The sequence below is a fragment of the Callithrix jacchus genome, chromosome 5, assembly GCF_049354715.1.
Source record: "Callithrix jacchus isolate 240 chromosome 5, calJac240_pri, whole genome shotgun sequence".
In the NCBI taxonomy this organism is placed as follows: domain Eukaryota; kingdom Metazoa; phylum Chordata; class Mammalia; order Primates; family Cebidae; genus Callithrix; species Callithrix jacchus.
The window spans coordinates 119,789,456-119,803,705 of NC_133506.1; the positions used below are offsets into that span (position 1 = coordinate 119,789,456).

Here is a 14,250-nt window from a genome sequence, read left to right on the forward strand (position 1 = left end):
GGGTATGGTGGCATGCACCTGTAATCTCAGCTACTTGGGAGGCTGAGGTAGGAGAATCACTTGTACCCAGGAGACAGAAGTTGCAGTGAGCCATGATTGTACCACTGCACTCCAGCCTGTGCAACAGAGCAAGACTCCGTCTCAAAAAAAAATTAAAAAGGTCAATTAGCCAGGTGTGGTGGCACATGCCTGTAGTCCCACCTACTCAGAAGGGTGAGATGGGAGAATCGCGTAAGTCTGGGAAGTCAAGGCTGCAGTAAGCCATGATCTCACCACTGTACTCCAGCCTGGGAGACAGAGCAAGACCCTGGCAAAAAAACAAAAAACAAAACTATCACTCCCACCCCCCACATACACTTAAATTAGAGAAGTTAAGAAAAGGGAAGGTTGTGATAAATATATCATAGCCAGAAGGTGTTTTCTAACCGGAAAATTCTGATTTCTAATCCCAAAATGAGACAAAAGTTCAGTTGATGAAAAGCAAGTCTTTCTTCTGTTCTTAAACCTGAATAAGATGAGGATAAAACCAAACATCAAATAGGACAGTACTCTGAATACTGCTCTATTCTCACTCTCTCTCTCTATATATATATATAGAGAGAATGTGTGTGTGTATATACATATATACATGTATATATACATATATATACACATATATACTTATATACATGTATTTCTTGAGACAGGGTATCAGTATCACTGTCACCCAGGATGGAGTGCAGGGGCTCAATCATGGCTCACTTGCAGCCTTGAACCCCCAGCTCAAGCAATCCTCCCACCTCAGCCTCCCAAGTATCTGGAATCACAGCCATGCACCACCACATCTGGCTTTTTTTAATTTTCTGTAGAGATAGGGTCTTCCTATGTTGCCCAGGCTAGTCTTGAACTTCTGGCCTCAAGCAATCGTCCCATCTTGGCCTCCCAAAGTAAAGGGATTACAAGTGTGAGCCACCAAGCCCAGCCTTGGTTCAATGTTTATTTGCTATTCATATCCTATCGCTTGGCAGGACTTACAACTGTGAGATGGTGATTTGGGACTTAGAAAAGACACTATTGGCTGGGTGTGGTGGCTCACACCTGTAACCTACCAGGTCCAGCCTTAGTTCAATTTTTATTTGCTATCCATATCCTATCACTTGGTAGGATTTACAACTGTGATATGGTGATTTGGGACTTAGAAAAGACACTATCGGCTAGGCATGGTGGCTTGTGCCAATAATCCCAGCACTTAGGAGTTCGAGACCAGTCTGGCCAACATGGTAAAACCCCATCTCTACTAAAAGTAGAGAAATTAGCTGGGCTTGGTGGTGGGTACCTGTAATCCCAGCTACTTAGGAGGCTAAGGTAGGAGAACTGCTTGAACCTGGGAGGTGGAGGTTGCAGTGAGCCGAGACCATGCCACTGCACTCCAGCCTGGGCAAAGAAAGATTTTGTCTCAAAAAAGAAAGAAAAAAGACATTATAATTTCTCTGAAATCTTATTTTTTGAGGCGGAGTTTTGCTCTTGTTGCCCAGGCTGGAGTGCAATGGCACAATATGAGCTCACCACAACCTCTGCCTCCCAGGTTCAAGCAATTCTCCTGCCTCAGCCTCCTGAGTAGCTGGGATTACAGGCATGCGCCACCATGCCTGGCTAATTTTGTATTTTTAGTAGAGACAGGGTTTCACTATGTTGGTTAGGCTGGTCTCAAACTCCTGATCTTGCAATCCGCCCACCTCAGCCTCCCAAAGTCCTGGGATTACAGGCGTGAGCCACCACCATACCGAACCTCTCTGAAATTTTTAAAAGGAAATTCTGGATATATTTATAAGCCCCAGGGTAACTGTCACACAACCACCAAGAAAGATGCCAGGGGTATGACAGTAAGCAAGCAGTTACCATTCTAGAAATGTCTGAAGTTTTCTCAGATGTTCGACATTACTTTTATTTTTATGGCTTTTTCCAGTGGTTTCTTAAATGACTAGCCATGGAGGAAATAGATAAAATTTTTAAAGATTATCTCTAAACAACCTAAGAAAAAGGCAGACAAATTTTCTTGACCACTTTGAGATCCGGGTGAGCAGTGGATGTTTAAATGCTGGCATTTCTACAAGGTCGGCAATTAAGAATTCACGAAAAGGCCGGACGGGTGGCTCAAGCCTGTAATCCCAGCACTTTGGGAGGCCGAGGCGGGTGGATCACGAGGTCAAGAGATTGAGACCATCCTGGTCAACATGGTGGAACCCCGTCTCTACTAAAAATACAAAAATTAGCTGGGCATGGTGGCGCGTGCCTGTAATCCCAGCTACTCAGGAGGCTGAGGCAGGAGAATTGCCTGAACCCAGGAGGGGGGAGGTTGCGGTGAGCCGAGACCGCGCCATTGCACTCCAGCCTAGGTAACAAGAGCAAAACTCTGTCTCAAAAAAAAAGAATTCACGAAAATAATCACGCCGAATTACCAGAAAAACACCAAGAGCGCTATGAAGCCTCGGAGCCTTTGCTTCCCCTGGAAGCAACCGGGTAGCACAAAGGAGCAAAGCTCAGTTCCCGAGCACGGGGAATTCGGCTGTGCCCTCCCGCCGGCTCCGCGTCCCTCTCCGGGCGCAGAAGTCTCGGCTCCCGCGCCTCTCCCGAGCATTCAGCGCCCAGAGCAGGGAGGAGAACCTGAGGCGCGTCGAAGCTGGGAGAGAGAAGGGGCTGGTGTTGCTCTCCGGAGTAGTTGGGGCCTGGCCCCAGCGCGCCGGAAAAACCGGCGAACCGGCTATCCCGCAAGCGCACCCCAGGGCCAGACCAGACGCTGGACACCGAGAGGGAGGGTGCTGGGACGCGGACCAGGCGGGGCCAGCGCCTTCCTTTTTTTTTTTTTTTGAGACACAGTCTTATCCTGTTGCCCAGGCTGGAGTGCAGTGGTGTAATCTTGGCCCCCCTCAAACCTCGGCCTCCCAGGTTCAACTGATTCCCATGCCTTAGCCTACTGAGTAACTTGGGATTACAGGTATGAACCATCATGCCCAAATAATTTTCTTTCTTTTTTTTTTTTTTTTTTTGGTATTTTTAGTAGAGACAAGGTTTTGGCAAGTTGGCCAGCCTGGTCTTGAACACCTGACCTCAGCTGATCCGCCTGCCTTAGCCTCCCAAAGTGCTGGGATTACAGGTGTCAGCCACTGTGCCCGGCTATGCCTTCCATTCTTTAAAAGTTAACACATATTAAGAAGGAAGAAAAACCTATAAATAAAAACAATATTTAAGGTGGCTCATGCTTGTAACCCAGCACTTTGGGAGGCTAAGGCAGGAGGATTGCTTGAGTTCAGGAGATCCAGACCAGTCTGAGCAACATAAAGAGAACCCATCTCTATAAATCAAAAAACTGTAAAAATACATTTAAAATTGAAGAACAGAAACAATTACAACTATTTCAGATAAACATTCCTGGGGTGAGACTCTGCAACTAAACAGGCTTAGACACTGATCTGAGTACTTTGCTTCTCAGTGGTGACCTTGGTTTCATATGGAGACAGAATGGAAAACAGACTCAATTGGAAGTTTAATGCCTACGTCTAGAGAGACCATACAAGTAATAAGGATAGAAATGCCATAAAAGAAATAATCAAAGGCTGTTTCTCAAAGAGCTGATACCGATTTAGTATGGTTTTTAGGATGCAGAAAATAAAGTTACCAAGACAAGGTGAATTTTGTTTTTTTATTTTTTAAAGACAGAGTCTTGTTCTGTTGCCCAGGCGGGAATGCAATGGCGTGATCTGGCTTACTGCAACCTCTGCCTCCCAGGCTCAAGCAACTCTCATGCCTCAGCCTTCTGAGTAGCTGGGATTACAGGCATGCATCACCGTGCCTGGCTAATTTTTTTGTATTTTTAATAGAGATGGGATTTCACCATGTTGGCCAGGGGCCTCAACTCCTAGCCTCAAGTGATCCGTCCGCCTCAACCTCCCAAAGTACTGGGATTACAGGCATGAGACACTGCACTTGGCCTTTTTTTTGTTTTGATTTGTTTTTTTATATGGAGTCTTGCTCTGACACCCAGGCTGGAGTGCAACGGCACAATCTCCGCTCATTGCAACCTCCCACCTCCTGGGTTCAAGCGATTCTCCTGTCTCAGCCTCCAGAGTAGCTGGGATTACAAATGCAAGCCACCATGCCCAGCTAATTTTTTGTATTTTTAGTAGAGATGGGGTTTCACCATGTTGGCCAGGCTGGTCTCAAACTCCTGACCTCGTGATCCATCTGCCTCAGCCTCCCAAAGTGCTGGGATTACATCGCATCCAGACTTTTTCTGAAATAGGGTCTCACTCTGTCGCACAGGCTGGAGTGAATAGCACAATCTTAGCTCAGTACAGCAGCCTTAACCTCCTGGGTTCACGTGATTGTCCCATCTCAGTTTCTCAAGTAGCTGAGACTACAGGTTCACATCACCACATCCAGCTAACTTTAATTATTTTTTTATAGAGACAAGGTCTCATACGTTGCCAGGCTGATCTTATGCAGTCCTCCCATTTCTGCTTCTCAAAGTTTTGGGTGGTGTGAGCCACCACATGCCCAGCCTGAATTTTCTGTTAAGTTTTCCTTTTTTTTGGCATGGTGGTAGGGATTAAGGCAGTGATTTAAAGGGACACTTGAGGCTGGGCATGGTGGCTCATGCCTATAATCCCAGCACTTTTGGAGGCTGGGGTGTGAGGACTACTTGAACCCAGGAGTTCAAGATCAGCCTGGGCAACAAAGTAAGACCCAGTCTCTACCAAAAAAAAAAAAAAAAAAAAAAAAAAAAAAAAAAAGCATGCCACGGCAGCAAGCTCCTGTGGTCCCAGCTACATGAGAGGCTGAGGCAGGACAGACAGCTTGAGCCAAGAAGGTCTGCAGTGACCCATATTTGAATCACTGTACTCTAGCATAGGCAACATAAAAGGACACTGTACTCTAGCCTAGGCAACATAAAATGACACTTGGGATGTGAGAACATAAAAGGATACTTGGGAAGCTGGGCATGGTGGCTCACACCTGCAATCCCAGTGCTTTAGGAGGCCAGGGCGAGAGGATCATTTCTGGCCCAAAGTTTGAGACCAGCCTGGGTAACACAGTGAGATCTCATCTCTAAAAAAGTAAAAAAAAATTAGTCAAATATGGTGGCATACATCTGTAATCCCAGCTACTTGGGAGACTGACGCAGGAGGATCGCCTCAGCCCAGGAGCTCAGGGGTATAGTTTTTTGAATGTGGCTTTTGTTGTGGAAAGAAAATAAGAAAAAATAAATTTATGATGTTTTGCTATTTTGTCTCAGCAATGTCAACTGACAAAAATGGTTAAGTGTAATGTAGAAACAGACTTCGGAAATGAAGTCTGGTTTGCTCTGCAACATTTTTTTTTTTAACTTCAAGCTATCATCTCTTGAAGAATACAGGGAAATAACCCGAAAATTAATCCCTCAAGTGTTGTTTTTTCCAACCCTCCTGGAAACAAGAGTTGTGCATGTGTGTGTTGTGTTTGTATAAAATGAACTAGGAAAACATAATAAAACAAGATTTCATCACAACTGAGTCAAGTCTAAACTTTTAATATGCATGTTTATTGCTTTTTCATCGAAAATGTTTCCTGTTTATATTATGCAAATAAGAGATACAAAAAGTCAGAGTCAGTATATATAGTAGAATCCCATCATAAAATTATGTCTGGGTATGTCATTAGTGAAATAATATCCCTTGAAACATGAAAACACAAGTAACACCTAAAAGAAATGGGTAGCCTATGAAAGAGGCTATTGTCATCAGTGTGAAGAAAGGGTCCCCTTGTAACTATGCCAACCATACTTACCCTGGAGACCTGAGCACAGCGACACAGGGTAACAACATCTAGAAAAGAAAATATCCTAAAAAGAAGAGAGAAAGACACATTTTATTGCATAAGTTGACCTTTATTTATTTGAGACAGAGTCTCACTCTGTCAGCCAGGCTGTAGAGCAGTGGCATAATGACTGCTCACCCAGACTCAACTTCCTGGGGTCAGGTGATCCTCCCATATCAGGCTCCTGAGCAGCTAGGACTACAGGTGCCTGACACCATACCTGTCTAATTTTTAAATTTTTTGTAGAGACAGGGTTTCACCATGTTGCCCAAACTTCTGGGTCTCAAACATCTGGGCTCAAGCACTTGGCCTCCCAAATTGCAAGGATTACAGGTGTGAGCCATTGCACCTGGCCATTATGATAAAGTAGTTGCTCTTGATTTTAGCACACAAATAATTGACTATGTGTATATATACACCCAAACACAAAGGCGATCTTTAGAACAAACACACAAAATGCTTGAGCAATTTGTGAAGATAATACTGCCCATATATCACATTGGAAAAAAATGTTTTACTTGATAATGTACATAGAGATGCTGTCCAAGTTCAATTACTTACATAAAAGTATGATAAATAATTTCTTACTGTTTTTAAGTAAAAAAAAAAAATTTTTTTCCCACTTCCAATTATCAAAAGAAAGAAGCTAGGGAAAGGATCTTTTTTTTTGTTTTGTTTAGACAGGGTTTCACTCTGTCATGCAGGCTGAAGTGCAGTGGCACAATCACAGCTAATTGCAGCCTTGATCTCCCGGGCTGAAACAATCCTTCCACCTCAGCCTCCTGAGTAGCTAAAACAGGCACATGCCACCAAGCCTGGCTAATTTTTAAATGTTTTTGTAGAGATAAGGATCTCCCTATGTTGCACAGGCTGGTTTTCAGTTCCTGAGCTCAAGCAATCCTCCTGCCTCAGACTCCTGAAGTGCTAGGATGATATGTATGCTTGGATGAGAAGGATTTTTAAAATTTGAAACAAGGTCTCACTCCTGTTGCCCAGCAGTCATTGCTCGCTGCAGTCTCTATCCCCCAGGCTCAGAGGATTCTCCCACTTCATCCTCCCGAACAGCTGGGACCACAGGCACATGTCATCATGCCCAGCTAATTTTTTCTGTCCAGGCTGGAGTGCAGTGGCATGATCTCAGCTTATTGTAATCTCTGCCTCCCGAGTTCAATCGATTCTCCTGCCTCAGCCTCCAAAGTAGCTGGGATTACAGGTGCCCACTACCATGACCAGCTAATTTTTGTATTTTTAGTAGAGATGGGGTTTCACCGTGTTGGTCAGGCTGGTCTCCAACTCCTGACCTCAGGTGATCCACCTGTCTCAGCCTTCCAAAGTGCTGGGATTACAGGCGTGAACCACCACACCCAGCCCCTGCTGGAAAGGATCTTAATGAAGTATTTTACAGTTATGAAAGAAAAAAAGATAAAATAATTTAATAAAACCTAAAAACAGCAATGAAAAATGTTAAATCTCTAGGAAAAAAACAGAAACAAAATAAAATATAAATCTTAAAAATGTTAGAACTCTACATATTTCAGGCCAGGCGCGGTGGCTCAAGCCTGTAATCCCAGCACTTTGGGAGCCGAGGTGGGTAGATCACGAGGTCAAAAGATCGAGACCATACTGGTCAACATGGTGAAACCCCATCTCTACTAAAAATACAAAAAATTAGCTGGGCATGGTGGCACGTGCCTGTAATCCCAGCTACTCAGGAGGCTGAGGCAGGAGAATTGCCTGAACCCAGGAGGCGGAGGTTGCAGTGAGCCGAGATCATGCCATTGCACTCCAGCCTGGGTAACAAGAGTGAAACTCCATCTCAAAAAAAAAAAAAAAAAAAATCTAGTGTAAAAAAAAAAAAAAAGAACTCTACATATTTCATTCTAATTTAATAAATTACAAAATTCTTTTAACACAGCAATGCTAGAAAGCATTTATTGTCTAGAATTTTTCTCAGCCTTACAGAAGGTAAATAAATATTTATTTTGAAGTAGACCAGGAAGTTGTTTGCTTAAAGCCTGATAAACCATACCATAAGCCACCTGTGCAAATAGGTCAGAGAATTGTGGAAATAAAAGTGAATGGAATATCAGGCATGGTGGCTCATGCCTATAATCCCATGTCTTTGGGCGGCTGAAGTGAAAAGACTGCTAGAGGCCTGGAGTTCAAGACCAGCCTGGGTAACATAGGCTCCCTATTTTAACAAAGAAAAAAAAAGGTAGCTTTGGCTAGGCATGATGGCTAAAGCCTGTAATTCCACCATTTGGGAGGATCACTTGAGGCCAAGAGTTTGACTAGCCTGGAAAATACAGTGAGACCCTGTCTCTAAAAAAATTTTAAAAATTAGGTTGGGCCAGGCACGGTGGCTCACACCTATTATCCCAGCACTTTGGGAGGCCAAGGTGGGCAGATCACCTGAGGTCAGGAGTTTGAAACCAGCATGACCATCATGGAGAAACCCTATCTCTACTAAAAATACAAAATTAGCCAGGCATGGTAGTGGGGTGCCTGCAATCCCAGCTACTCGGGAGGCTGAGGCAGGAGAATCACTTGAACTGCCAGGCACGGTGGCTCACGCCTGTAATCCCAGTATTTTGGGAGGCCAAGGTGGGTGGATCATGAGGTCAAGAGATTGAGTCCATCTTGGTCAACATGGTGAAATCCCGTCTCTACTAAAAAAAATAAATAAATAAAAAAATACAAAAAATTAGCTGGACATGGTGGCGTGTGCATGTAATCCCAGCTACTCAGGAGGCTGAGGCAGGAGAATTGCCTGATCCCAGCAGGCGGAGGTTGCGGTGAGCCAAGATCTTATACTGCACTCCAATCAGGGTGACTGAGCTAGACTCTGTCTCAAAAAAAAATTAAAGTTAATATTGCTTTAAGAATCTTATGACATTCCTTGAGATAAACAGAAATAGCTGGAGCATTAAAAAATCCAGGTCTAGAAGCATTCATTTCGAAAAGAAGGAGGGCCAGATTTTCTATTCTATAGTTACTTGAAGTGTAAAAAGCTTCCAGCTAAGCATGGTGGCTCATGCCTGTAATCCCACCAAGGCAGGTGGATCAGAAGGTCAGGAGATGGAGGCCATCCTGGCCAACTTGGTGAAACCTCGTCTCTACTAAAATACAAAAAATTTCCTGGGTGTGGTGGCACACACCTGTAATCCCAGCTACTCAGGAGGGAGAATCACTTGAACCTGGGAGGAGAAGGCTGCAGTGAGCCGAGATCACCCCACTGCACTTCAGCCTGGTGACAGAGCGAGACACCATCTCAAAAAAAAAAAAAGCTTCCAAGTCTGCTTAAAATAATAAAATTTACTTTAGTGTTTAGAGGCTATCCATCACATTTTTAAACTTTAAATAAGTGAGGATAAGAATTACATCAGATAGAAAGTCACATGCATTTTGCAAATATTGTCAGTGTTTTTAAAAACTTTTTATTGGGGTAAATCATATAAAAAATTTACCGTTGTAATTTTTTTGCTTTTTTTTTTTGAGACAGAGTCTCGTTTTGTCACCAGGTGCCACGCTGGAGTGCGGTGGCGCGATCTTGGCTCGTTGCAACCTCCGCCTCCCAGGTTCAAGCAATTCTCCTACCTCAGCCTCCCAGGTAGCTGGAACTACAGGACATGCCATGATGCCCAGCTAATTTTTTTTTGTATTTTTAGTAGAGATGGGGTTTCACCATGTTGGCCAGGATGGTCTCAATCTCTTGACCTCGTGATCCGCCCACCTCAGCCTCCCAAAGTGCTGGGATTACAGGCTTGAGCCACCGCACCCAGCCTTTTTGTTTGTTTGTTTTAAAGGCAGGTCTCAATTTGTCCCCCAGGCTGAAGTGCAGTAGCGCATTCATGATTCACTGTAACCTTTAATTCCTGGGCTCAAGAGATCCTCCCATTTCAGCCTCCCGAAGTGCTGGGATCATCGGCATGAGCCACCGTGCCTGGCCTTAACTGTTTTGGAAAGTACACAGTTCAGTGGCATTAAGTATATTCACATTGTTATGCAATCATCACCATCCATCTCCAAAACTTTTTTCATCTTCCCAAATTGATACTCTGTACACATTAAACAGTAACTTCCCATTTACCCCTCCTCCCAGACCCTGGCAACTACCATTCCATTAATACTTTGTCTCTATAAAGTTGACTATTCGAGGTACCTCATACAAATATCCTTCTGTGTCCCTTTCGGATAAGAATCATACATTATTTGCCATTTTGTGACTTATTTAAGTTAAGTTTTCAGGCTTGAGCATGTTGTAGTATGTGTCACAATTTCCTTTCATAGTAACATTGAATAATATCCCCCTGTATGTATATACAGTATTTTGTACATCCACTGATGGACACTTGGGCTGTTCCCACCATTTGGCTTTGTGAATCATGCTGCTATGAACATCGGTGTACAGATAAGTGTTTGAGTTTCTGCTTTAAGTATTTTGGGTAAATACCCAGAAGTGGAATTGCTGGATTATATGTTTCATTTCCTGAGGAACTGCCATACAATTTTCCATAGCCGTTGCACCACTTTAAATTCTCATGACCAGTGCACAAGGGTTCCAATTTGTCCACATCCTTGTCAACACATCACTTACTTATTTTTTAAGATAATAACCTTCCTAATGTGTCTGAACTGACATCTGAGGTTTTGAATTGTATTTCCCTAATGCTTAGTGACGTTGGGAATCTGTTCATTCTTTAGCCAGTTCTACTTCTTGGCCAGTTGCATTTCTTCTTTAAGAAAATACCTATTTTTAAGTCCTGTACCCATCTTTTTTTTTTGAGTCACAGTCTCACTCTGTCACCAGGCACTGCAGCTTCCACCTCCTAGGTTCAAGTAATTCTCCTGCCTCAGCCTACCAAGTAGCAGGGATTACAGGTGCCTGTGATCATGCTAGGCTAATTTTTTTTTATTTTTATTAGAGATGTTGGCCAGGCTGGTATCAAACTCCTGACTTCAAGTGATCCGCCCACCTTGGCCTCCCAAAGTGTTGGGATTACAGGCATGAACCACCATGTCTGGCCTCCTTTTTTAAAATCAGGGTTTTTGTTGTTGTTGTGTTATAGTTCCTTATGAAAAATACCCTTATCAGATACATGATTTGCAAATACTTTCTCCCATTTCAAGAATTGCATTTTTACTGTTAATAGTGTCTTTAATTTAATTTTTTTTTTTTTTTTTTGAGACGGAGTTTTGCTCTTGTTACCCAGGCTGGAGTGCAATGGTGCGATCTCGGCTCACTGCAACCTCCGCCTCCTGGGTTCAGGCAATTCTCCTGCCTCAGCCTCCTGAGTAACTGGGATTACAGGCACGCACCACCACGCCCAGCTAATTTTTTGTATTTTTAGTAGAGACGGGGTTTCACCATGTTGACCAGGATGGTCTCGATCTCTCGACCTCGTGATCCACCCGCCTCTGCCTCCCAAAGTGCTAGGATTACAGGCTTGAGCCACCGCGCCCAGCCTTGAGTTTATTTTTGTATACTGTAAAAGTAAAGGCCAATTTCATTCTTTTGCATGTGGATATTGTTTTCCCAAGACCATTTATTAAAGAGACCATCCTTTCCCCCACGAAATGGTTCTGGCATCTTTGTCAAAAATCATTTGGCCATATATGTGAGGGTTTATTTCTCAGCTCTCTAGTCTATTCCATTGGTCTATATCTGCTTTATCTATCACACCATTTTAAATATTTTCAGTTTTGAAGCAGAAAGTGCTTTTGGTGATTTAAACAGTTGCATGATGTCAGAAAAACTATTAACAGCAACTGAACTGGTTTCAAGAATCTTCCTTTATGTTTTGTTACACATTTACTTCCTCTAATAGGTATCTGATATTTTTGTTTTCTCCAACTATAAAGGCCCATATAAGGGACTTTAAAACTGATGATAAATTAAATGAGCTGGGAGGGTTAAGCAAGGAGCAATATGGAAAGCAAATATAACTGATCTATATCCTGCAATCTCAGCAACACGGAGGTAAGAGGATCGCTTGAGCGGAGGAGTTCAAGGGTGCAGTGAGCTATCACTGGCCACTGTACTCCAAGCTGGGTGACAGAGCAAGACTCTGTCTCTAAAAAAGCAATTCTGCCTCAGCCTCCTGAGTAGCTGGGACTACAGGTGCATGCCACCACGCCCGGGTCATTTATTTTTGTATTTTTGTAGAGACGGGGGTTTCACCATGTTGACCAGGTTGGTGTCGAACTCCTGACCTCAGGTAATCCACCTGCTTTGGCTTTCCAATGTGCTGGAATTACAGGCGTGAGCCACCGAGTCTGGCCAGGTGTTTCTTAATAATTAATTAAAGAGGGATCACATACCTACTATAAAAACATTTATAAAATATGAATTTAGAGTTTGGCAATTCATTTTTTTTTTTAAAGAAAACTGCAGAACAAGTGTATATTTCTCTTTTTAATCATCCAATTAAATTGTAAAATATACCAGGATAGAAATATGAAAACAGTGAATTGCAGCACGTTTTGATCATTAACTTACAAATTCTAATCTCTAAATGAAATCTCTTAGTTAATCCAAATACAACTGATAAAATATGAATGTCAATGATGGCATTTGAGATTTAATATTCAAAAAAAGTCAAGGTCAAGAATTATTCTTCAGGCCAGGTGAAGTGTCTCAAGCCTGCAATCCTAGCACTTTCAGAGGCACCAAGGCAGGCAGATGGTTTGAGCTCAGAAGTTCTGAGACCAGCCTGGAGAATATGGCAAAACCATGTCTCTACAAAAAATATAAAAATTAGCCAGGTGTGGTGGCAGGACCTGTAGTCCTAGCTACTCAGGAGGCTGAGGTGGGAGGATCACCTGACCCTGAGAAGTCAAGGCTGCAGTGAGCCATGATTGTGCCACTGCACTTCAGCCTGGATGACACAGTGAGACACTGTCTCCAAAAAAAAAAAAAAATCATCATCATTCTTCAGACAAAACTCTTGTGAAATGATTCAAAATGAAGGATGAGAATGGGGTGGAAGGTTGGAGTGGAGAGATATATATTTTAAGTAATATCTTTTTGTATAGATCTGACTTTTGCAATAACATATTTTAAATAAACATAAAACTGGTTTCACTTATGGTCATGTCTGAGTAAGCTTCCACTGAACTAACCTTCCAGACACAATTATAAATTTGGAATGAAATATTAAAAATTGCCACTTACGCTGGGTGCAGTGGCTCACACCTGTAATCCCAGCACTTCGGGAGGCCGAGGCGAGCTGATCACGAGGCCAGGAGATCAAGACCATCCTGGCTAACAAAATAAAACCCAGTCTCTACTAAAAATGCAAAAAACTAGCTGGGTGTGGTGGCACGCACCTGTAATCCCAGCTACTCTGGAGGCTGAGGCAGAGAACTGCTTGAACTTGGTAGGTGGAGGTTTCAGTGAGCCAAGATCTGGCCAGCCTGGCAACAGAGCGAGACTCCGTCTCAAAAAAAAAAAAAAAAAAAAAGCCCAAAAACAAAAAAAAACTACCTGAATGTATTAGAAAGTGAACAAAAGTAGGCAGATATTAGGGGTAGGGGAATGATAATTTCTAGTTTTACAGCATTTATCCTGAGGGCAGGTTATATCTGGGACCCTTAGAGCACTTAGAAAATGGGTAGAAACCTACAAAGCAGAACTAGAGAACAGAATATAGAGCAACCACATTGGAAACTGGAGAGATCCAACGTGAGGCAGCACAAATTCTGTTCAAACTGCTGACTGACCTCTGAACACTGCATGCATAGGACATACTCCAAGCAGCTAAGGGTAAAAGAACTGAACTTATATTTGAGCTGGCACTTATGACAGGCAGTTCGGGTACAGCAAAGTTAACTGTCTGCTCAAAAATTAAATACACTGAATAAGGATGGAGAGAAAAATCTGATATAATTTGAATGTTTGTCCCCTTTGAGTCTCATATTAAAATGTGATCCCCGGCTGTGCATGGTGGCTCATGCCTGTAATCCCAACACTTTTAAAGTCTGAGGAGGACAGACCAGGAGTTTGAGACCAGCCTGACCAACATGGCGAAACCCCGTCGCTACTAAAAATACAAAAATTAGTCAGGGGTGGTGTCGCACGCCTATAATCCCAGCTACTCAGGAAGCTGAGGCAGGAGAATCGCTTTTTTTTTTTTTTTTTTGAGACAAGAGTCTGGCTCTGTCACCAGGCTGGAGTGCAGTCGTGTGATCTTGGCTCACTGCAACCTCTGCCTCCCAGTCTGAAGCAATTCTCCTGCATCATCCTCCTGAGTAGCTGGGACTACAGGTGCTCCCCACCATAACCAACAAATTTTTGTATTTTTCAGTAGAGATGGGGTTTCACCATGTTGGCCAGGATGGTCTCGATCTCTTGACCTCATGATCTGCCCGCCTCGGACTCCCAAAGTGCTGGGATTACAGGGGTGAGCCACCACATCC

At 43.2% G+C, this 14,250-nt stretch overlaps 1 protein-coding gene across 7 annotated transcripts in view; it reads right to left on the bottom strand.

Annotated features, from left to right (window-relative positions):
- Positions 1-14,250, bottom strand: part of FBXL20 (F-box and leucine rich repeat protein 20) — a 114,366-nt gene that overhangs the window by 43,627 nt on the left and 56,489 nt on the right. For 5 of the 7 annotated variants that reach the window (XM_078374321.1, XM_078374323.1, XM_078374322.1 and 2 more), the window contains exon 3: positions 5,803-5,857. In XM_078374321.1, the coding sequence (XP_078230447.1) occupies positions 5,803-5,857 (55 nt within the window). Of the gene's footprint in view, positions 1-426; positions 550-5,802; positions 5,858-14,250 lie in introns of those variants that run through there. The other 2 variants (XM_078374319.1, XM_078374320.1) reach the window with 1 other exon arrangement.